General features: G+C 35.7%; 1 protein-coding gene across 1 annotated transcript in view; it reads right to left on the bottom strand.

Moving 5' to 3' along the window:
- Nucleotides 1–3,752: 3,752 nt before the first annotated feature.
- The window catches only part of TRMT1L (tRNA methyltransferase 1 like), a 37,698-nt gene continuing 16,259 nt past the window's right edge, over nt 3,753–25,191 (bottom strand). The window contains exons 9-16 of the mRNA XM_060091143.1: nt 22,576–22,825; nt 21,968–22,180; nt 20,842–21,032; nt 10,425–10,503; nt 8,314–8,480; nt 7,581–7,643; nt 5,115–5,241; nt 3,753–5,008 (exon numbers count right to left, since the gene is read on the bottom strand). Of these exons, the coding sequence (XP_059947126.1) occupies nt 4,756–5,008; nt 5,115–5,241; nt 7,581–7,643; nt 8,314–8,480; nt 10,425–10,503; nt 20,842–21,032; nt 21,968–22,180; nt 22,576–22,825 (1,343 nt within the window). The 3' untranslated portion in view covers nt 3,753–4,755. The remainder of the gene's footprint in view (nt 5,009–5,114; nt 5,242–7,580; nt 7,644–8,313; nt 8,481–10,424; nt 10,504–20,841; nt 21,033–21,967; nt 22,181–22,575; nt 22,826–25,191) is intronic.

The following is a 25,191-nucleotide window of genomic DNA, read 5'->3' as shown; positions in this document are numbered from 1 at the left end:
TGTTCGGTCATTTAAGACCACTGTTGCCTTATTGATTTTCTGTCTGGATGATCTGTCCATTGATGTAAGTGGGGTGGTGAAGTCCCCTGCTGTTACTGTATTATTGTCAGTTTCTCCCTTCGTGTCTGTTAGTATTTAGCTGCTCCTGTTTGAGGAGTGTATGTTAACCAGTGTAATATCCTCTTTTTGTATTGGTCCTTTTGTCATATAATGCCCTTCTTTGTTTTTTGTTATAGCCTTTGTTTTAAATTGTGTTTTGTCTGGTATGAGTATTGCTACCACCACTTTCTTGTCATTTCCATTTGCATGAAATATTTTTCCATCCCCTCACTTTCAGTCTTTGTGTGTCTTTAGCTCTGAAGTGAGTCTCTTGTAGGCAGCATATAGAAAGGTCTTATTCTTTTTATCCAGTCAGCCACCCTGTGTCTTTTGATTGGAGCATTTAGTCCATTGACATTAAAGTAATTATTGATAGGTATATACTTATTGCCATTTTATTACTTGTTTTCTGGTTATTTTTGTTATTTTCTTCCCTGTTCTTTCTTTAGTTTCTTCTCTTGTGGTTTGATGATTTTCTTTAGTGGTATGTTTGTGTTCCTTTCTCTCTTGTTTTTGTGTATCTATTGTAGGTTTTTGATTTGTGGTTACCATGGGGTTCATATATGTTGACCTATATCTATTTGTTTTAAATAGGTAGTCCTTTAAGTTCAAACACATTCTAAAAAGATCTATTTTTTTTTACTACCTTCCCCTACACTTTGTATTTCTTATATTTTACATCTTCATGTTTATCCCTTTACTGGGATATCAAGTATCCCAGTATCAAGTTATACTTGATTTTATAATTTTTTTGTTTTTTAATCTTTGTACTAGCTTATTTAAGTGGTTGATACTCAGCTTTTACTACATATTCGCCTTTACTAGTGGGATTTTCCTTTCCTATAGAGAATTCCTTCTTGTTATTGCCTTTTCTTTTCCACTTAGAGAAGACCCTTTAACATTTTATTTTAGGGTTGACTTAGTATTGATGAATTCTTTCAGCTTTTGCTTGTCTGAGAAATTCTTTATCTCACCTTCAATTCTAAATGATAACCTTGCTGGGTAGAGTATCCTAGGTTGCAGGTTTTTCCCTTTCATCACTTTATATATATCATGCCACTCCCTTCTGGCCTGTGGTTTCTGAAGGAAAATCAGTTGATAGCTTTATTGGGGTTCCCTGGTGTATGACTGTTTTTCTCTTGCTGCCTTTAGAATTCTTTGAACTTTCGCCTTTTTTTCTTTTTTTTGTGGTACGCGGGCCTGTCACTGTTGTGGCCTCTCCCGTTGCAGAGCACAGGCTCCGGACACGGCTGATGGGCCCAGCCGCTCAGCGGCATGTGGGAATCCTCCCGGACCGGGGCACGAACCCATGTCCCCTGCATCGGCAGGCGGACTCTTAACCACTGCACCTCCAGGGAAGCCCCACTTTTGCCATTTTTAATTTTGATATATCTTGCTGTGGGTCTCTTTGGATTCATCTTGTTGGGAACCCTTTGTGCTTCCTGTATCTGGGTATCTGTTTCCTTCAGGCTTTGGAAGTTTTCAGCCTTAATTTCATTAGTACATTTTTGACCCCTGTCTCTTCTCCTTATGGGGCACCTATAATGTGAATGTTGGTACACATGATGTTACCCCAGAGATTCCTTAAACTGGTTTTTTTTTTTTTTTTAGTTTTTCTTTTTGCTCTTCTCATTGGGTAATTTTCATTAATCTATCTTCCCAGATCACTTATGTGTTATGTATCACCTAGTCTGCTGTTCATTCCTTTTAGTTTGTTTTTCATTTCAGTTATTGTGTTCTTCAATTCTGACTGGTTCTTTTTTATATTTTCTAGTTCCTTTTAAAAATTCTCACTGTATTCATCTATTCCTTTCCCTAATTCAGTTAGCATGCTTATTACTAATGCTTTGAATTCTTTATCTGGTAAATTGTTTATTTCTGTTTCCTTAGTCCGCCCCCCACCCCCAGCCATTTTCTCTTGCTCTTTCAATTGGGACACATTCCTCTCTCCTTATTTGGCTTATCTTTCTCTGTCCCTATGAAATTAGGTGTGACAGGTACCTATGGGATTCTTGAAGGGGTCCTTATGTGGGAGTGTCTCTGTATAGTCTGCATGTTTCTTGGTGGGAGAGCTGGATCTGACATAAACACAAGTCACATCTTTCTTCAGCATGTGCTGGCAGCTATCACCTTGGTGGGAGATGGGGCTGGAGATGGAGGGGCTAGGGCTGGAGTCAGGTGTGAGGCAGGGCTTCCCATGTTCTCAGTGGCCTATCAGGGTGGGGTCAGGTCCCAAGTTGTTGGAGCAGAAGCCCTGAGGGTCAGGTCTAAGCTGGCTTGGTTACCTTTAAGTGTGTGCTTTTGCCCCTCCTAGCACTGTCACCCTCACACCAGAGGGGAGCAGTGCTGGAGCAAGAGGTGAAGAAGTGGGTATTCAGCGAGGGTCAAGGGTTGAGGTGCTGGCTATGGGGGTCTGGCCTGTCAGAGATCCTGAGTGCCTCTGCAGCACTGCCTGTGCAATTGCCAGTAATGGCTGCCCACCTCCCTGTTAAGACAGCCCTTAGGGTTTGAGCTGCCTTGGCATCTTATGGCCAGCTGAGCTTTTTCCTTGGTTGTGGCAACCCTTGCTCCAATGTGAAGATGTGATGCGAGGCAAGCAGTGCTGGAGTATCTGCTCAGCTCAGGTTGCGGGGTATACCAGAGCGTTCACAGGAAAGGAGTCAGCCAATCGCAAGGTTTCAATTTCAGTCTCCCTTTCCGCCCAGCTTTGAGAGCAGGTGAGTATCCATGTGCTCATGAGTGGACTGCAGGCTTCCCACGGCCCACCTGTTAGTCTCACTGGCCCTCCAGCCAGCCAAGGGGGCTCATCTTCCCTTTGTTGGACCCCAGGGCTGAGGCATCCAATATGTGGCTTGAACCACTCACCCTGCAGGGAGGGCCTTTGCCCATGTAATCTCCCTTTTCCTCTAAGTCCCCTCCCAGGGTCACAGGTCCCAACCCGATTGCTTGTTTTCCCTTCTTACCCGTTTCTGTTTGAATCTTTCTTTCAGCCTTGGTTGTACAGGAGTCTTTCTGACAGTTTCCAGTTAGTTTTCAGTGAGAATTGTTCCACATGTAGATGTATTTTTGAAGTGTTTGTTTGTAGGGGGACGTGAGTTCCACATCCCCCTCCTCCTTCACCTCGACTCCTCTCCCCATACACATATATTGTAAATAATCAGATGGTCCATGTGCTGGTTTGTCTTACAGATTTATAGTAATTTTTCTTAAGTATACAAAAAAAGTAATAACTTTTATTTCTTTTTGTGCTCTTTTGTGTGTTATAATTTTAACTGGCAGGAATAATAAAGATATTTTAATGGTCATTATAGAGACTAACTTGCACTTCACCTGTTCCTTTATTTTACTAAAATTCTATTAATTGGAGACAAGAAAAAGCATCCTTCTAGGACTATGCTGTAATAACACAAAGAGATTTTCTTTTATTTCCTCTAAGTTAATATTCTATGTTGATGCAACCTAGACTCCCTGAATTTCTATATATGTCATGGGAGTGCTTACATGGTGTATTTAAACCTTTCAGTTGTTACTCTCCCTCAATTCTCAAGCTTACTGCTTGTAAAAAGTTACTTCCTCTAACAAGGTAAATATGTATTAAATCCTTGAGACAGAAATCTAAATTTTTGGTATATCTTTTCATCCAAAGTCTTACATTCAAATGAAGCAAGAACAATATTTATTAATGGAAACGAGATTTTTTTCCAACTAATTTTCATAGTCATGTTAGCCTGAGCTACTTGTACAAAAAATTAGCACATACACACACCAAAAAACAAGCAAAACAACAAAAAAACCAAACCACCCCCTAAAAAACAAAATCCTCACTTCATAAAGTCAGAAGGTGACAAGTTTTACTCCTGAGAGGTAGACAACCAAGCAAATGAATATTGTACGTGCATTAACTGAGGCACTTGAGATCACCCAGTTTGTTTAATTCATAACAAAACCTCTCTTCAGAATTTAGTGCTTGTGAACAATCACTATATAAGAACAGTGGTCTGAATTTACTTTAACAAAATCTTACTCTGAAGTTTAGTCATGTAGACCTTAAACTTAAAAGAAAATGTATTTCTATCTCAGGCAACTATTTAATTTCTCAAAAGCTAGTAATGAAAGATCAATGTGGGGAGAGGTATGATTTCTTGAAATTGGAAATATATTTTAGCTTCTATTTGTGAAAAAATATATTAGTGACCTGAAAGGACATTGTTTCTCCTATTCTATTTACGGTCATTTTAATAAAAGGCTTCCTCTTATACACTACAAACAGAAAAACATAAACATCATGAATCAGTTTAAGCAGAGATGTGATTAAGTATAGTAAAGGATGGTTTCCATAACATACATAAAATTCCAAACACTTTGCATGTGAAAAATTTCTGAGTATTAAACAGTAGGGTGATCTCAATCACAAACTTGGCCTTCACATGAAATGTTTTCATTAAAATTTTAAGTTTTCTTTAAAATAAGAAAAACTTGGAAAGCATAGCTCCCAAACCAGCTAAGTTAGAAACTGCTAATTTTCTGAATGAAAACAGCACTGTTTTTTTTTTATTTTTACACAACTGAATTGAAAGAATAGAAAAAGCACTACAGTTGATATAGAGAACTATTAGGCCATCAACACAGACATCTGGGAATAAACTTCTTTTACATTTACCATCTTCTGCAGCCACTTGCTTCTGCTTTGTCATTCACTGACATTTCAACCCTGTCGGCTACTGTATCTTCGGACGCTGGTTGGACATGGCCCTCTGACTGTCCTCCAGTGTAGGTGGGGGTGCTGTACTTTAAAAGGATAGATTTAAACTGCATTAGAGGTGCATCTGTACGGATACCCATCGGGTCAAAATGAGTTCGGCTTACTCGAAAGCCTGCTTGAGAAAGACAGCACAAAAACTTTTTTAACCTGGAACAAGGAAAGGAAAAAAATAATGAGGTTCTTGTACTTTTATTTAAATCACAATGTCATTAAAATATTAAATATATACACTGTCATTCACTGACTGTCTTACTTTGGCATATTCATTCCTTTAATACTGTGTCTATGGATGTTGTAATAAAAGGGAGGATGTTCAGTATTGACATCAGTCTTTTGCCTCTTGGCTAAATTGGTGGTTGTTTCGTTACTTCTTCTCTTTCCTGAAACATACATATATAAACACAGAAAGTTAGCATTCTCTTAAAAATTACAAGCCAAATACTTTTATAACTACCTACTGTCTTCGAGTATAAATCCTCTGACACACACCATTTCAACCTATCTATCTAATCTTAATTCTAGATAGCTTTTACTGTAAGAGTAAGATATATATTCTTGATACTTTCACTATCTGTCACCCATGTAATTTTAATATTTAACTGTTTGCTGAATCAGAACTTCTTTTCTACCTTCTTCAATTTTAAGCCTCAAGTCTATTTCCACCTTCTGTAGAAAGCCATTTATGAATTCTGGGCCAGTCATCGCATACTACACTACTCAGAGTTTAAGTTCTGTCATTTTTTGTTTTCCTTGTTTCACATATTTAGGTCTTTTATGTGTATAAATCCTTTCTTCCCAAATTATATTCTAAGTTCCTGGGAATAATGTCCTTTATTTCTATACTTGTATTTTCTACTGAATGCCAATACAGTTGATCCTTGAACAATGCATGTTTGAATTGTGTGGGTCCACTTCAACATGGATATATTTTAATAGTAAAAACCACAGTACTACATTGTCCATGGTTGGTTGAATCTGTGGATGAAGGGCTGCTAAGTCATACATGGATTAACCCTGGGGTTGTTCCAAGGGTCAACTGTATTTGATATACGGTAGGTCTTCAATGAACACAAAACAAAACCAACACAAAATCAGTCTCAAGGGCTTGGATACAGGAATTTAAAAAGGTATAATGTATGATCTCATTGCCTACTTCTTACCACAGTACTTAGCCTTTACATTTTAAGTGAAAGGCAGCTAGCAAGTTAAGTTTCTAGCAGTGTATCCTTCCGAAAATCACAAAAGGAAGACAATTGAGATATCCAAGTTACTATGAGATTCTTTCTGAATGTTCAACTCAATTATTTCTACAAGGATGTTATTATGGCCAAATTTAAAATTTTTATGAAAACATTCACTTAAGCAAAAGTATTCAGAAGCGAAATTTGATGCATGAAAATGATAAACTGCATTCAAAGATAAATATAAATTATTGTTGAACTGTTGCCTCATGACTCCCCCATTACATCAAATAATTAAAACTTGATTATACTCTCACATTAAATCTAAGAAGATTTAGGAAAATCTGAGACTAAAAATCTGATACCAAACCTTAATAATTACTACCATCAGCAGTACATGGATTTTTTTTTTGCCTGATATTTTCTATCATGGAAGATTCTGTATGTTGATATACTGGTTTAGAATAATCATATAATTTCAGAGCTATAAAAGAACCCAAAGAGATTAGTCTAATTTCCTTAATTTATACATGAGAAAGGCTCAGAGATTTTAAATATTTTAAAAACTTATGTTTTACCTTATTCTAAAAAGGTTTTATGACAACTCTTTTGAAGGTGGGGGACCTGGCTGAGGTTACACAACAAATGACACAAAGAAGTAGAATGATGCTCTTAAATCTAATGCGCTTCACAGTATACCATAATGCCTTTTTCTTCCTCCAACAGAAATTAAGGAGAATAAATCATTTAAGTGATTTGAATCTTTGCAAATTAGTTGAAGATGCCAAATGAACATGACTGTTGCAAAGAGTATGCAGTAATTACTAAACCGTAAGCTATTAGCAGGAGTTGAAATTTTCTTGTCTTTGAAGATCAACACTAAAATGTTGAGCAACTAATACAAAATTACAGCTTGTAATTATAGTCCTGTTCTTTCAGTCTTAACACTGTTTTCTTTTTACCTGTATACAAAACACATTTAGAATCTAACATTGTCTTTTAAAAACTATAGACATTAAGGCATTGACATTATAAACCTTAACACCCTTTTGATATGAATTTGCAGTGTCTAATATAAGTAAATTTTAAAGTATGCACACACCCCAAATTGTAAGAAAGGCCATGTAATAAATTCTTACGGCCAGAGTGTAGGGTCTTCTGGTTAATCAATGGAATTCCTATAAATCATATGTTGATGAGAAAGTTTGTAAGAATTAGAATAAAATTTAATCTTAACTCTATAACCTTTATCAAATATAATTTGATCTTATTTTGGTTCACATGGTTAAGATCTTATAGCTCTTGCAAGGGGATCACCATATATTAGAGATGTGAACTAAGTACATATTAATAGAAACCTTGAACTGTGCAAATGCCAGATAAACAAGGTTTATTATAATTTTGTTGTTGGTATAATATGAAAATGCATTTTGAAGTACGCTACCAAAGCAATCTCTTCCCTTCCAATTACCCTTCTGCTATGTGCCCTTTTGCACAGACACATACATACATATATACGCACATATATACATACATACCTTGTGCAATGTAATTATCTGTTGTGGTATCATCTGTAGTTTTAATAAATACACCATATTCTTCTAAAATAAAAACAAATGGAAATGATAAAATATTTTACAGAATGACGGTAAGCAACAATTCGAAGTTTAAATAAAAGCTTACTTAATTCTAGGCACACTACTTTTATGAATATATGAGATTCTGTGACCAAAACAGGCTACAAGAATTCATTTTTTAACCCTTTAATAAGAGCTACTTCTTCTAATGACTCATGACAATGCCAGGATGTCTAACAAGCCCACCCTTATATCAACAGCCAGATAAAACAAAGGAGAAAAAACTTAGCTTTACTGAGTGATAAGTGTAAAGCTAGCTTCCATGTCTTAATGGATATTACAAAATTTTTGGCCACACTATTCTCTGAGTGATCTCAGAATTCTCTTTCTAGGAAGCAGATGTAGGGTAATAAAATCACAACAGACTTTTATAGTTCTTTTAATCTACTAAAATTTAAAAAATACATCTGTCTTAACAAAATCATTATTTATTTCATGCCCCTAATATAAACCTGAAGAAAACTATGCAATTAAAAAAAAAAGTTAACCGGATTATGATTAGACTCATTAGAGAGGATTTACTTAAAGCACACAACTTATACTGCTTTTGATTATAACATCAAATAAAGATAAAAAGATGGAGTATTTCTGATAACCAATTTGTAAGCCAGTAAATTAGTGTTCAATTAGTCACCTTGCTTGTTGAGATTTGAAGATGCATGAACTGAAAACTGACTTTGAGGAGTACACTCTGACTCAAAGATTAATGTCTTTATTAGGGTCTGAATGTCATCTAAACCATGGTGAAGAGATTCAAATAGCATTCTTTTGAGGAATCCAGTATTGAAAAGGGAACTTGACCTGAAAAAGGAACATAGAATTGGGTTTGAGAAATGTTTTCTTTAAAAAAAAATAAGTCTTCATAATTTAACAAGTAAGATAATTTGCCCACACCTTTTATCATGTCAGTTCTCTAAGCTAGTGGGATTAGTCAAGGATATTTTATTCACATTATGTCAACAAGAATTTATTGAGCCCTTATAAGGTGTATAAGTCCTGTGGTACATAATAGAGGTGTAAGATATACCAAAGTATAAAATTCAGTGTTTACCTTATGAAAGCTTATAAATCTAGACAGAATCTAGACAGGGACATAGTGTAAGGCAGAGGTTTTCACAATGCATATTCCAGCAGTAGTAAACCTTAATTCCAGTGTATATATGGTGGGACAGGGTGAGATACATGAGAATTACTATGCTGGTGGTGATGTAGTTAAAAAATGGCCCAGGGCTGAGTCTGATATGCTTCCCATTTAATTTGAGAGTCACAGGTATAATGGACAGAATATCAGTTCCAAGTCAGATAAACTTGAATTCCTGTCCTCGCTCCACCACTCACTAGCTATGAAATCTTGAATAACTACTGCTTTTGAGTCTCATATTCCTCATCATAATATGGAAAATAAAACCTCTCACAGACTTGTTATGGGAATTAAATGAGATAGTACACCTACGATCCCTAGTACAAAGTATATCCTCAAGGAAGAGAAGCTGTTATTATTAAGGTTAGCAAATTATGAAAGGATATGTGATTTTAAGTGTCAAATGAGTGATCAATATAAGCTTTACTAAAAGACAATTTAAAGATTATTTTGGGTTTAAACACTTAAGGAGAAACTTCAAAGAGGATGGATAATTTAAACTGGAGGTGAGGAAGGGGTAAGAGACTGGATGAGTGTAAAGACATGAACAATGGCTTTAAGTGAGAAAATCTTAAGTCACAGTTTAGACCTCAGTTTTGGAGGTCAGAAAACCTGAGTTCTGGCTCTGCCTGTGCTACTAACTAAATTTTAGGGGGTCAGTTTTAGCCAGCACTTAAATACACTGTGCCATAATTTGCTCATCTGTAAAATGAGGGGGGAGTTGGCCTAGGAGATCTTTCTGGATCCAGCAACCTGTTGTTCTTAATTTCCCTAGTTCCAAGATCAGTCAGTAGGATCAATGTGTGATATAAGTAAGAGAGTACTAGAAGGTAAGGCTGGCCAGGTCATTCTTAATCTACAAGTATTTACATGAAATGAAGATAAAATAATGGGTATCAGCACAAATATGTTTACTATTAGGTTAATTTTTAGGCTTAGTAGATGGCCAAACCTTGGCCTGGTAAAGTAATGAGGTTGAAGTTTGCAGTGATTCTTGTCACGATGCTGTCAGGAATCTCAAATTTCTACAAGAATCTCTAGTAACATACGCTTACGGGAAGGATTCTGAGTAAAAGCAATTCAACTTTAAGGCATTAAAAACACAATAACTAGTTACTAAGGATGCAAAAGCACACATACATTAAATATCTGCAGCTGCGTCCTGTCTAAACAGCTTTACCTAACACAAAAGCAGACGTTTACTTTCACATGCCCTTCTTAAAACCAATTCCTCAAAGACCTTTTATTAATATATTAGTTGACTGGTCTATAAAAGTGACACTTTACAATCACACCCTAGTTCTATAGTTATTAACTGAAAAAAGCCTCATTCTTACTATGCAGAAATAAATTATTTGCAGATCAGCTAGGCTTCTCTTTGATCCTACTGCATCTTAGCCCTGTCATGAACTTGGAAGAATAATGGTATAGAAAAATCTGAAAACAAAACACCTCAGGTTCATAGGCGGAAAAGAATCGTAATTATTTTCCTATACTTAAAAAAAATTGAACCTTAATTTGCTTGTCTTTTACCACATAATCAAAAGTCAACAATCAAATCAATACATACATCAATTTTGAATATATTATGCTTAGGCACATACCATAGAGGTCCAAGTTCTATTGCTGTCTTTCCAGGCATGCTTCCATGACAGTTACAGGGTAGCTGTCTATATGGGTTTTCTGTGAAAAGATAATAAACAGAGAAGTCAAAGGGGAAATGACAATGTAAACAGTAGTAAGTATTATATTAACAATAATTTGCAGCTACAATATACTGAGGATCTACTATGTGCCAGGTATTGTGCTAAGTATTTTATATGCATTAAAAAAATTTAATCCTTACAACTCTGAAGTAGGTACTGTTAAGATCTCAGTTATATAGATCAGAGGATTAAAGCTTAAGAAAGATGTAGAAATCCACATCAAACAACTTATTAGAGGCATAGTTTTTAGTCAGTATACTACCTGAAATAATTTAAGTAGAAGAAAGTCCTGTAAATTCCACAAGATATCCATATTTTAAAATCAACTGATTGGGGTATAATTTACATGCAGTAAAATGTATACATTTTATGTGAAAAGGTTGATGAGCTTTAACAAATGTATATACTCTGGTAACTAACATCCCATCAATTAAAGACATTTCTTATAAGTTAACTCTTCTGTAACTGGGAAGAAAATGAATTACTCTATTCCCTAGGCTCGATGCATATTCAGCCCCAAAAATCTAGGCTAGAAACTAATTCAGTTTAAAGAGCAATGAGGGGCCTGATGTAATCACAAGGTGACTGGGGAGGTACGAGAGCTATTCTTAGTTTCCAAAAAAGGGTGATATTCTACCATGGACTTTTCAGTTCACTTCAGACCCAGAATAGTCATTTTAAATCAGACTCTGAGTTCCCCCAGGCCATTCCTGGGTTGATCATTCACTTTCTTGGAATGGCCTGATCTGATCAGTGGGTCCTAGATATATCCAGAACCCAGGAATTATGGTGGTAGGGACATGGGTCTATAACCTCTTGCTATCTGGTATCACTCTGTCATTCAATGCAATTAAATGGCAAAATGCACAGTTGTAAAATCTTATATTTACTTAAAGGCTTCCTTCATTGTTCGTTCCTAGGTCTACCTTTCAGCCTTAAAAGAAGGTGTGGTTATCATTAACCTTAGCTTTGTTGAGAATGATGTTCCTCAGTTATTATACTAATATATTCAAAAAGTTCTCCCTGAAACCATTAAATAACTAAACTACAAATACTACAGGCAGGGTTACTGAAATTAGGGCAATTTACAGTACGGTTCTGTCAGTCACACCAACTTACCGCCGACAGCACAGATATAAATTTGTATTTGTTTCCTGATGCATTTTGCAAAATGCTCCCATCATATAAACCTGTATCTTTTTTCAAGCCCCTCACCTAGGATTTCTCAGTACCTGGTCAGCATCAGCATCTTGAGGGATCAGGGCTCTCATTTCAAGTTACCAGTAGCAAAAAATGAAGGGGTAAAAAAATAAGAAAACTAGTATTTCTATGTCACTGGTAAAACAGGCTATGAAGGTAATTCCAGATAAGGAATTCAAACATATTTAGAGACTTTTATTTAAATGCAATGGACTGAACACATACTTTATCTCTGCTGTTTCTTAAAGCATTATTAAAATGAGAACAAAGGAATAAAATTCAAACCCCAAAGATAAATAAAATCGGAAAGGAGATAACAAAAGATGATGAGAGATGTCAATACAATTTTAGAAGTGGGAAGCACATACACAAGGGGATTTAGCAGGTCAGAGAAAGCTAAAGCCTAAGCCTGAAATGGGTAGAAGGGCTACCAATAAACAGCAAGCCCACTGGTGTGGGGGACCTGGAAAGGCTTCAGAATTGAAGGTATTGATGGTCTCTGAAGATGGGAATAGGGTGGTACCACACACACACAAAAAAGGCCTCGTTTAAAATTTTAAGACTTGTGGATCTTCTCTAATACCAACAGTCAGGCTTCTCCATCTTCCCCATCCCAAAAGAGGAAGTTAATCTTGGGTGAGGCTGAACCACAGAGAATCTGGAACCAGGGATATTAGTCACAGTTAAGAGTGAGGAGACATATGAAAAGAAAAGGACTAAATAAAAGTCTGTACAAATGTTAAGACCTTCCAGTCTCCTTCCTCAACATGGTTCCTAGAAAGCTGATAGAAGACTGCAACCTCTGTAGAAATACTTACCAATCCAAGAGAAAAGACACACACACACACACACACACACACACACACACACACACACACACACACACACACACACACACACACACACACACACACACACACACACACACACACACACACACACACACACACTCTCTCTAACTGGCATTTGGGGGTTCTTGTAGTGAAAAGGCAGACTGCCTTCTCATTACAGTAAAGTCTATCTGTTTATAAGCCCTGCCGCAAGTACTTCCACATAACTTTCAGCATGGAAAACTAAAGACCACTAGACATTTTTGAGATACACTATGACAGAGAACAAAATTACAAAAGAGAGAAATAGGAAAGAGAAGAACTAAAACAAAATAATGGCAACAATACAAAAATAAGCAAAACAAAAACCCTATCCTCCCCTAAAATATAAAATATACCCAACTATAATCAATAGTCTTAGGTAAGATTAGATTTTACATCTCTGAAACAAGAATAGGATACTACTAAAAAGGGAGCAATGAAAAAATATGAAATAACTCTTGGAAATGAACCAAGTATGACAGAAATTTAAGCAGGAAAGTTGGAAAATAAAACTCAAGGAAATCTATAAAGTAGAACTAAATGCCAAATAAATTAATAGTAGAGATATAAAAAAATTAGAATTAATCTAGAAGATCCATCATATAACTAAAATGAGTTCCAGGAGGAGAGAAGAGATATTTTGAGAGAAGAAAATTATCAAAGAAATAATAGAAAAAAATTTACCAGAACTGAAGAACTCAAGTTTAAGTGCTCACAGATTGTCTAGCACATTGAATTAAAAAAGATGAATTCACACACAAAATGAAGTTATTTTAGAATACTGGGTTAAGAAGAGATGTTTTAGGAGCACTCAGAGACAAAAACACAAAGGACCATATATATAAGAACAATAGCAGACTTGTCAATATTGGAGGCTAGGAGACAATGGAATAATATCTTAAGCATTCTGAGGAAAAACAATTTCCAATTTCTAGGCTTCTATACTTGGCCATGCAATCCTTCTCAGGAAGCTATGGGAAAAAGTGTAGTTTCAAAAGGTGAAAGTAAAGAAGGAAAAGTGGAAAATACATAAGATTTAAGATATAGGAAATTCATCAGAAGGAGAAAGCCAAAGAAAATTTCCAGTATGATGGTCTAAAAGGAAGCCCTAGGACAACAGCTCTCAGCAGACCTAAAAAACAACCCAAGCTAGAGCAGGGTTGTCTCCAGGGAATGAAATGAAATCCAAAGATTACTTGATGTTCTTAACCAAAATCACAGGAACACTGAAACTGGATTATGGATTATGAAAAGTATATACACAAAAGGTGACAAATACATAGTAATTATTAATTCCAGAGTAAGCAAATAGTCATATAAAAAATGTTATTACAGCATATTAACTGGTTTATCTGTGTTATAGCAGCCTTCTAAGATAGATAGGCAGCAATGATTCCTGTCTCTGGCATTCATACCATTCTATAATCCCTTCCTCTTGAATGTGAGATCACTGGATCTAGAGACTCATTTCTAGTGACTAGAATATGGCAATATTCTTTTTCTCTTTCCTTCTCTTCCTTTCTCTCTCTGGTTCTTGCTTAATCCTTCTGACGAAGTGAGCTGCTATGCTGTGAGTATGAAGAGGACTGCATGACAAGCAGTAACCATGTGAATGAGCTTGTAAGCAGGTCCTTCCCCAGTCAGGCCTTGATGATTGCAGCCCTGGCCAACACCTTGACTGTGGCCTTGTGAGAGACCGTCAGCTACTGGACCCAACTGAACCATACCCAGATTCTTGACTCAGAGAAACTATGAGATAATAAAAGTTGTTTCAAGCCACTAAATTTTGGAGTAATTTGTTACACAGTAATAGATAACCAATATGACTTGTGAACAATATTTTTATATTTATAAAAATATAAACACTGAATATTGATTAAGCCAACACTGGAGAGGAGAACTACATGCATGTGACTGGGCTGGCTTGAGATGCTGAATACTCTTCTTCCATGAAAGGAAGTTACAGGCAGTATAAGCATGCTACTTAGAAATAGGGAAGACACTAAACATTAAAGACTTTAAATATTAGAAGAAACAGCTATGAGGTTTTAGCTGTTGACTTTAGGGAGTGGGGCAGATATCATTATTTTATTAATAAGACTTATGGAACTATCTGACTTTTTAAATTATGTATTACAAATTGATAAACATAAAAAATTCTAAGTGACCTGACATTTTTGAAAGACATAATCATTTACACTCTGCAAGTCCTGTATGATTACAAACAAAATGCAGACAACAAATCATATTGCTTTATAGCAATTTATTAAGTAAAAAATCCTTTAAAATGTTTAATTAGGGGGAGGGGGCAGGATGGATTGGGAGTTTGGTGTTAGTAGTTGCAAACTATTACATTTAGAATGGGTAAACAAGGTCCTACTGTATAGCACAGGGAACTATATCCAATCTCCTGGGATAAACCATAATGGAAAAGAATATAAAAAAGAATGTATATATGTGTATAACTGAGTCACTTTGCTGTACAGCAAAAATAAACACTAAATCAACTATATGTCAATTAAAAAATATTTAAAAAAAGAAAAGAACCCACTGTAGTAACAGTCCAAAATTATACAGCAACATGAAGCACTTCTGATGGAGAGGGAAAGATGTTAGGTTTTTATGGATTCAGGATCAAATCTGAACAGAGTGTATTTGAGTTTAGTTACTTGTTGATCCTGTAAAACACATACGGTGAGATATGAAAGGATAATAAACTCCATGTAAGAAAGAATTGATTCATAATTTTAAGGGCAGGAATACCATCAGTAACACTGGGGTATAAAGTAAAAAACACTGAGATTCTTTTTTATTGAGGGAAACTCACATTACTGTTACCCTTTTAAACACTGAAGAGGTCTGTTATTTCTTACATAAAGGAAAACTGAATTAGGAAAAAACAGAAAAGAAACCATAGGGCACTAAACCAATTATCCAGGAGGACCAAAATTTTCCAAAGTTTCATCAAAGATATTTATGAAATCTATATTTTAAAAAGCCAGAGTGGATTCTGTAACTCCTCTGATTTTGTTGCATTGAAACCAAGATTAGGATGGTGGACTGAGCATTTAAACCTGTCTTCTCTTCTTATTCCAAATCTCTAGAAATGATAGAAAATATATATATATATATATATATATATTTTTTTTTTTTTTTTTTTCTTTTTGCGGTATGTGGGCCTCTCACTGTTGTGGCCTCTCCCGTTGCGGAGCACAGGCTCCGGATGCGCAGGCCCAGCGGCCATGGCTCACGGGCCCAGCCGCTCCGCGGCATATGGGATCCTCCCAGACCGGGGCACGAACCCGTATCCCCTGCATCGGCAGGCGGACTCTTAACCACTGCGCCACCAGGGAGGCCCAGAAAATATATTTTTATGAAAAATTCCTAAGTAGCGCTGGAAAATAAGATGAGTCATCACACATCCCAAATCATTCAGGGCTTTCTGAAAGTCTACAAGCTGTGAGATCATGCTACTGGAAGAAAACCACACTGGGGAGAATAGCTATTAAAGGCAGAAATAGCCTAGGGGCTATATGAACCTAAAAAGCAAGGATGAATGACACCAGAGTAGCTCTAGGACAACTGTTAAAGGGATTAGTTAGAAAACTGTACTTGAAGCAGCTTATGATTATATAACTCCTCTAATCCATGATTAGTAATTACACAAGATATTTGTCTTCAGTTTGAAGTGATAAAGGTTTAGGTTGGAGAAGCAAGATAGTGCCCCAAATTTGATAAAAAACAATTATCTAGGGCCCTAAGAAGCTCTGAATTCCAAGTAGGATAAACACAGAGACTCACTCAGACACGTCATAATCACACTGCTGAAAGCTACACAGAGAATCTTGAAAGCAGTAAGAGAAAAATAACTTATCAAGTATGAGGGAACAACAATACAATTAATGGGGACTTCCCTGGTGGCGCAGTGGTTAAGAATCCGCCTGCCAAAGCAGGGGACATGGGTTTGAGCACTGGTCTGAGAAGACTGCACATGCCGCAGAACTAAGCCCGTGCGCCACAACTACTGAGCCTGTGCCCTAGAGCCCACGAGTCACAACTACTGAAGCCCACGTGCCACAACTACTGAAGCCCGCGTGTCTAGAGCCCGTGCTCTGCAACAAGAGAAGCCACCGCAATGAGAAGCCTGCGCACCACAATGAAGAGTAGCTCCCGCTCGCTGCAACTAGAGAAAGCCCGTGCACAGCAACGAAGACCCAATGCAGCCACAAATAAATAAATTAATTAAAAACAAACAAACAAAAAAACAATTAATGGCTGGCTTTTAATCAGAAATAATAGAGGCCAGAAGGCACTGGAATGACACAGTTGAAGTGCTGAGAGGAAAAAAAAAACCTATCAACCAATAATTCTACATCTAGCAAAACTATCCTTCAAAAAAGAAGGTGAAATAAAGACATTCTCAGGTAAACAAAAACTAGGAGAATTTGTTGTAGCAGACTCACCCTATAAGAAATACTAAAGGGGGTTCTTCAGGTTGAAATGAAATTTTACAGAGTAACTTGAATCCAAAGGAAGGAATAAGGAGTACTGGAAAGGTAATTATGTGGGTAACTATGAAACATATGTGTGTGTGTCTCTTTTCTTAATTTTCTTTTAAACTCATAAGATTTAAAAAATAATACTATATTATTGGATTGGGTCTGTAGATGTAATTAACATATGACAAAAATAGCACAGGAGGTGAGAGAAAAATAGAATTATATTAGAGCAAAGTTGCCACATTTTGCCAGTCTTAAGTCAGTATTAACCTGAGGTAGATCAAGGTAAGTTAAAGGTATACATTATAGGGCCTCCCTGGTGGCGCAGTGGTTAAGAGTCCGCCTGCCGATGCAGGGGATACGGGTTCGTGCCCCGGTCTGGGAGGATCCCATATGCCGCGGAGCGGCTGGGCCCGTGAGCCATGGCCGCTGGGCCTGCGCATCCAGAGCCTGTGTTCCGCAACGGGAGGGGCCACAACGGTGAGAGGCCCGCATACCGCAAAAAAAAAAAAGGTATACATTATAATCCCTGGAGAAACCATTAAGAAGATAACTGGAGAAAACATAGCTAAGAAACCAACAGAGGAATTAATTAAAATGACACAGTAAAAAAATATTTAACACTAGGAAGGCAGCAAAGGAGGAACACAGAAGACATGAGATACATATAAAACAAATAGTAAAAGTGCTGAAAAGCCAAACATTTTAATAACTACATTCAATATGAATGGTCTAAACACACTCATCAAAAGGCAGAAACAATCAGATTGGATAAAAAAGCAAGATCTAATAAGACACTTACAGATTAAAACTAAAAGGATAAAAAAATATATTATGCAAATAGTAACTATGAGAGTGGTATTTGTATTAATATCAGACTATAGGCTTTCAGATAAGAAATATCAGGGATAAAGACAGACATTTCATAATGACAAAAGAGCCAAAGATGGGGCTTCCCTGGTGGCGCAGTGGTTGAGAGTCCACCTGCTGATGCAGGGGATACCGGTTCGTGCCCTGCTCCGGGAAGATCCCACATGCCGCAGAGAAGCTGGGCCTGTGAGCCATGGCCGCTGAGCCTGTGCGTCCGGAGCCTGTGCTCCGCAACGGGAGAGGCCACAACAGTGAGAGGCCCACGTACCGCAGAAAAAAAAAAAAAGAGCCAAAGATGATACAACAATTATAAATATATATGAATATTTTTAGATAAAATGATAGTTAAAGAAGACAGGTTGAAGAGAGCACAGGCATAATAGTACAAGGTAAGACAAATATTAGAATTAAAAAATATTTAAGAAAGCTTTCTTGAAATGAAAGAATATTTGAAGCTACACGATGAAAGGGGATGCCATGATTAGGAAAACTGATCCTAAAAATAAGGTTAGAACATAGTATTTCAAAAATAAATATTCCTTTGGGCAGCCAGGCAAAATATTATGTCATATAAAAGAAGGAAAAGTTACAGTAATATTCAGTAATAGAAGACAATAAAAGAATTTCGAGAAGGCACTCAAACTTTAAACGTTTTAAGTATAAAGCTATAAACAAGGAGCTTTAAACATGCAAGAAATCAGAGTATTTTCCCCATGAACCCTCTTGACTAAACTCAGAAAGTTAAATTTAGCCAACCAACACATAATTCAAGAAATTATGGCAAGAACACTGATGATGAGCACCGAATATATTTAATGTGTGGGTTATACTGGCAAAATAGAATATAAATGTTACATATAACATAAAAATGGTATAATGGACAAAAACTAGGAAGGGAAAATGGCAGGCTCTTACCTCATTTATGTTACCAAAAACCCAAAGTATATTACTTCAAACCGATAAATCCAAATTACAGAAACATACACATATTTGCTACTACAAAAGTAAACATTAAGAAAATAAACAACAGACTAGATAAATCAGTATCTAATATAGTTAAGAGAAAAGGGCAGAAAGGACAAATACTAAAACTTTAAAAAATAAGGAGAACCATAGAAACCAAAGAAATTACAAAGAATCATTAGACAACACTTGGCTCAACTCTATGCAAATAAATTAGAAAAGCTGAGTGAATACTATTAACCCTTTAGTGAACAAATAATTCTGATGCTAGCTAAACTGTTCCCAAGCATTGAAAAAAATGTAAAAGTTCCCTTTTTGAAGGGAATTTAAACTAATTCTAAAGCCCAACCAAAATTATTCTAAAAAGGAAAACTATATACCATCTTATTTATGATACTGAAACAGAACTCCTTTAAAAAATTAGTAAACAGAATCCATAATAAAAGAATACTTCCTAACAGAGTAGTTTATTCTAGAAAGTCAGAATGATTTGATATTGGGAAATTTTATTACAATTAATCAAATTAATAGATCTAAGGAGAAATACCATATAATCACCTCCACAGATGCTGAAAAAACGTGACAAAATTCAACATGGTGATAAAACGTAGTAAAATTGTAAATGAAGGTTACTTTCTCAACCTGATAAATGATAGGTATCTCAGATTCAAGTATGAATCAGAAAGCACCAGAGCGAACTAAAACAAGGAACATGACAGGATGCCCTCCATTCCTACTATCAATTAACACTGTAGCAAAAGTATTAACTCTTGGACAAAAGAAAAGCATACTGGGTTCTTAGGAAGCTTCAGAACCGTAACAATATCTCTATCCTCCTCAATGTGATCAAGATAAACCACCAACTGGTTTATTTATTTATTTTTTTGTTAAGCCAAAACAAAGGATCCAATGTCAGAACACTGAAAATAGAGCTATGAGAAGGGATTGTCTTAACAGATATTAAACAACACTAGAAGTCTTCTGTAATCAAAACAGTGGGATAGAGGTGTATGAATATCCAACCACTGGAAAAGAATAGAAAATCCAGAAACACACTCAAATATACATGTGGGATTTTAGTATAAGATAAATATGGTAGTCTCATATCAGTGAAGAGGTGAACTATTCAATGAAACATAACCTTCCTTGAATAATATAGGATAGGAAAGCTCTTTCCAACTACAGACAAAATTCAGAGTACATTAAAAGTCTGATTAACTTAACAACAGCAACAATGAAAAACTTCTGCATGAAAAGGTAAAAAAAAAGATGCAAACAGTGACAAAATGAGAAAAAATATCTGCAACTATCGTATCATATCACAAGGGTTAAACTCTAGTATATAAAGGAGTTCTTAAAAATCCATATTTAAAAAATGCCAAGAACCTAACAGAAAACAATGGGCAACTCTATGTCCCAGAAAAGCAAAATAAAAACAGCTTGATGAGGGCACAAGCCACATCTTTTTCCTTGATTCCCCAGGCCTGGCATATAGTAGAGGCTCAATAAATGTTTACTGAATGAATTTTATAACTGATGGCTTTTATATTCAGTCAGAAACATGAAAATTATTTTTATAGAATTAATGATTTGAAACATCCTAGACAAAGAGGTAATCTGACTTAATGTTCCTAAAATTAGTGACAGTGGAAACTAAGTTATTTCTAGATGTTTCAACAGAGGGCAGGGCTAGAGAGCATAAATTATGATGAGTAAATGATTTTAATGAACTCACACGAATGTCTTGTCTGTTGATGAAAGGAAATCCAGTATAGGAAATAAAGTTAGCACTGTAATCTTTAAAATCAAAGGACAACAATATGTATAATTAGGGATGTGATAAAGGCTTATTCATTGGAGGCTTATACATAAATTAAACAGAATATACAGTCAAAAGAAACTTGAATTTACCTTCTACCATATTACCATCCTTCTGAAAAATTCTCTCTTCACACCACTGACAATGGATGAGGTACTGAATCTTCTTGGCTGTTTCATCTGCAGAAGTAGGCCCCCTCAAAACTCTCACAACAACCAATACAAAATGTTCCAGAGCCACTGCAAACAGTACTTCTATGCCTTTGTTACATCGGGCTGCAGCTCTGGAAAAATTTTTTAAAGTTATTTTGGGAGCTTATCATTTTCCTTTGTTTGGCATTATACTGACAATACTAACTTGGACACTAAACTATGGATGGGTTATGGGAAGATAAGGAAAATTCAATTCTTAGTAGCAGTGATTTTAAAAGATCATTATTATAACTTCTACACAAATTGAAACACAGGATATATAGGATGCTTGGCAGGATTTTAGTAACTACACATTTTCCCTTAGGAAATCTTCTCAATATTCTCTGGTTTTCAGTGTCACTTTGTTTCTTGTCATCACAACCATCTTTCTTTCTTTTTATCTACTTTTTTCTATAAAATCTTCCTCTAAACAGTATGTGTTTATTGAGTACTAACTACATGCAGGAACTGAACAGTCAGTGAAAAATGAATAAGCAAAGTCCTTGCCATTATTACTTTTATATACTTTTGGATTAAATTCTACTTGGTACACCATTTATGTACTTAGTTTTCCCTCTACAGTTCTAAACTAACTTAGACTTTGTATATGTATTGATTTGAATCAAGTTTATAAGCCATCATTTTTTTAAACTACATAAATAAAAGATGAAATGGACATTAAAAAATGATTGTTTCTAAATCTAAAACCAGGCTTTGCTTTCCCTTTTCATGGTGCTGTCCCCTACATTGTTGAAATAAACTGATTTGAAATTAACTTTCAATGTTTTCTTTCTTACTACTTTAATTATTTTCATAACACTTTAAATTGAAGAGTAAACTATTTTAGGCACAAGCTTTTAAGTCAAATTCTAACATAACATAAGATTACCAAACAAATCAAGATTACATATATGGAATACGGAATTTGTATTTCGTGCATATTTTGAAGAATGAAGTAAACACTTCTTGTAATATTATTTCTTTTTATCATATACCCAGACGAGGTACACTGTTGGCCATTTGGTACCTTGCCACTGCAGCTACAACAATTCTGGCTGCTAGCTCCTTGTAATATTCAGTTCGGACAATGTTACAGCCGTAGTGACGCCGGGCAACATGTTGTGCCTTGGCATATAAAGAACTGATATCTGTAGAAGTCACCGATACTATGCCAAGGTTTCTTATATTTCTGAATGCAGAATCAAGATAGTTCACAGATGTTCCAAAAGGGTCTAGGTGTCTAAAATCACAAAGAATATAGACATATTTAAAATCATACTAGTATCCAAAATAATACCATTGTCATTATTTCTAATGACAAAATTCCATGGATTCAAAAGGACTTCATAAATCTATTTTAAATACATAATTATGTTTTTAAAGTAAGCAATAAAATGATGATATGTAAGACATGTAAAAATAAATCAGGCTTAAAGGAAATTGTCATGCCCAGGCATTTTATTTCAAATGCTAGAAAATGTTCTTACTGCATTCCATAGGCCAATGCCAAAAAACTGTATTAATTTAAACAAACAAACAGTGACAAACTATGTTAATTTTTAACGGACCCCTCCCTACCCTGCCTCCCGCCAAATCCAAGTCAGTTTAGAAAGCGACACAATTTTTTTCACTTACATGAAATCAAAAGATCTCAAATGCATCAGTACATTGGCATCCATTTTGGTCACCTTAATATTACCAAAGTTTTCCTCTCCTTCTTCAGGAATATCATCACTCTCTTCCTTTTCCTTACTGTCCACCACCACTTTCAATTTGTTTAAATGGCAGTTCTCCTGAATCAACGTCACAGAGTTTTCATTCAAATCATTAATTGTAACCTTGACTGCATTTCCAAGGTGTTTTGCCCATTGTAATCCCATTATCCCTTGGGAGAAATTGGAGGAAAAATGAGTTTTTAAATTGTAATAAAGAATAAAAGTAGTATAATAATAATAAAGAATATAATTTTATAAAAAACAAAAACAATTCTTTCAAAATCTTAATACTTTCATTAGTAATTCTTATTCTACTTCCTCACTAAAATGCCTCTGAAGAAAATTTACCACAAGAAAATGTGTCCAACAGATTTCCATTAATAGTTTGTAAAAAACTTTTCTATAATCCATGTTCAAATAAAATATCCATCTATGTTCTTTATTTGGGCTTTGGTAGGATTTTTTTTCTTTCTTTTTACAATGGAATACTTTTTTGAAACAAAATCTTACAGAGAAACCCAATATACAATATGAGTAAGAGTGCAGTTACTGTACTTGAAGGGAAGATGGGTAGTTGGAACTCCTCCTGCTGAAGTTTACCCTAATGTACCAAAATATGAAAACAACTTTCCTGGATCAGTGCTTTTCAAATACTGAACAACAGCATCATTGTGAATGAAAAAGAACAACTTTGTATGTGTAAGCAAATGACCAAGAGGAATTGAGACCAAGAGGGCCCTTCTCACAGGCTTTCTATTCCTATTGGACTTGAGTCATAAGGCACATTCACTACACAGTGGGAGATGGTGACACAAGCCTAGCCAATATGGAGTAGAAAGACCCCTATTTACGGGAAGTATTAACCATCTTCTCCCTACATGTGCTTCATAAATGTAAAAAGTTAGCATTTACTATGTGCCATGGTCTTTACATATATTTTCCTATTCTTATAACAAGCTTGTGAAGTAAGTTCTAACATTCACATTTTATATTTATTTATTTATTTGGTTGTGTTGGGTCTTAGTTGTGGCAGGCGGGCTCCTTAGTTGCGACTCACCAGCTTCTTAGTTGTGGCACTTAGGCTCCTTAGTTGCAGCAGGCAGGCTCCTTAGTTGCAGCAGGCAGGCTCCTTAGTTGCGGCTCACTGGCTCCTTAGTTGTGGCATGCGAACTCTTAGTTGCATCATGCATGTGGGATCTAGTTCCTGGACAAGGGATCAAACCTGGGCCCCCTGCATTGGGGGCGTGGAGTCTTAACCACTGTGCCACCAGGGAAGTCCCTATCCACATTTTAGAGATGGGGAAACATGCAAAATGACTGCTATGGCTTGATTTAAGTTTACTAAGGCACATTAAAAAGAAAAGGCTGAGAAGATCTTACTTAAATGATAGTTTTAGTGATTTCAGGTAAAAAAATGAGTAGTTCATTGCATCATTATTTACAGTAGCCAAGACATGGACACAATCTAAGTGTCCACAGATGGATGAATAAATAAAGAATATGTGGTGTGTGTATATATATATATATATATATATATATATATATATATATATATATACCCAGTGGAATACCATTCAGCCATAAAACAGAAGGCAATCCTGCCATTTCACACTACATGGATGGACCCTGAAGGCAGTATGCTAAGTGAAATAAATCAGAGAAAGACAAATACTGTATGATCTAACTTATATGTGGAATCTAAAAAAACCAAACTCATAGAAATGGAGATCGGATTTGTGGCTGCCAGAGGTGGAGACTGGAAGGGTGGGAGAACTGGGTGGATATGGTCAAAGGGTACAGACTTGCAGTTATAAGATAAATATGTTCTGGGGATATAATGTATAGCAGGGTGATTATAGTTAATGATACTGTACTGTTTACTGGAAAGTGACTAAGAAAGCAGAACGTAAAAGTTCTCATAAAAGCGGAAAAAAAAATCTGTAACTATGTGAGGTGATGGATGTTAATTTTTTTTGGTGATCATTTTACAATATATACATATAGCTAATCATTATGTTGTATATCTAAAACTTATACAATGTTATATGTTAATTATATCTCAATAAAACTGGAGGAAAAAAAAGAAAAAAAATGACTCCACTATCAAGAAACATATATAGTACCCAGTCTAGGATAGACATTTAATAAATTTTATTGAATGTAAAAAGAGAGAGAGAGAGAAGTTGTGTCAGGGAAAATGCTGGGAAATAAATCTGGAAAAGTAGGTTGGGTCAGATTATAGCGGATATTAAATTGCAATCTGAGATGCTGAACTCTATTTAGGCAATAAAGATGCATGATTTTTTTTGACTGAGAAGTAATATTATCAATTCAGTGTTTCAGAGGAAGGGCTGTTTGCAATAGCATACAAGACAGACTGGGTGGGAGAGATATCATTGCCAAAGATCATGACATTGGTGGATATGGAATCGAAAAGGAGTATGAGTCATAATAAAAAAGAAAAATTAGAACAGATCGGTGGTTGAGTGTATGTGGGGACAGTGACAGGAAAAGGAGTAAAAACTGATTCAAATTT

This window comes from Mesoplodon densirostris, chromosome 2 (genome assembly GCF_025265405.1).
Source record: "Mesoplodon densirostris isolate mMesDen1 chromosome 2, mMesDen1 primary haplotype, whole genome shotgun sequence".
In the NCBI taxonomy this organism is placed as follows: Eukaryota; Metazoa; Chordata; class Mammalia; order Artiodactyla; family Ziphiidae; genus Mesoplodon; species Mesoplodon densirostris.
The sequence above is the reverse complement of the archived record's forward strand: the minus strand, read 5'-3'. Positions and strand labels throughout refer to the sequence as shown.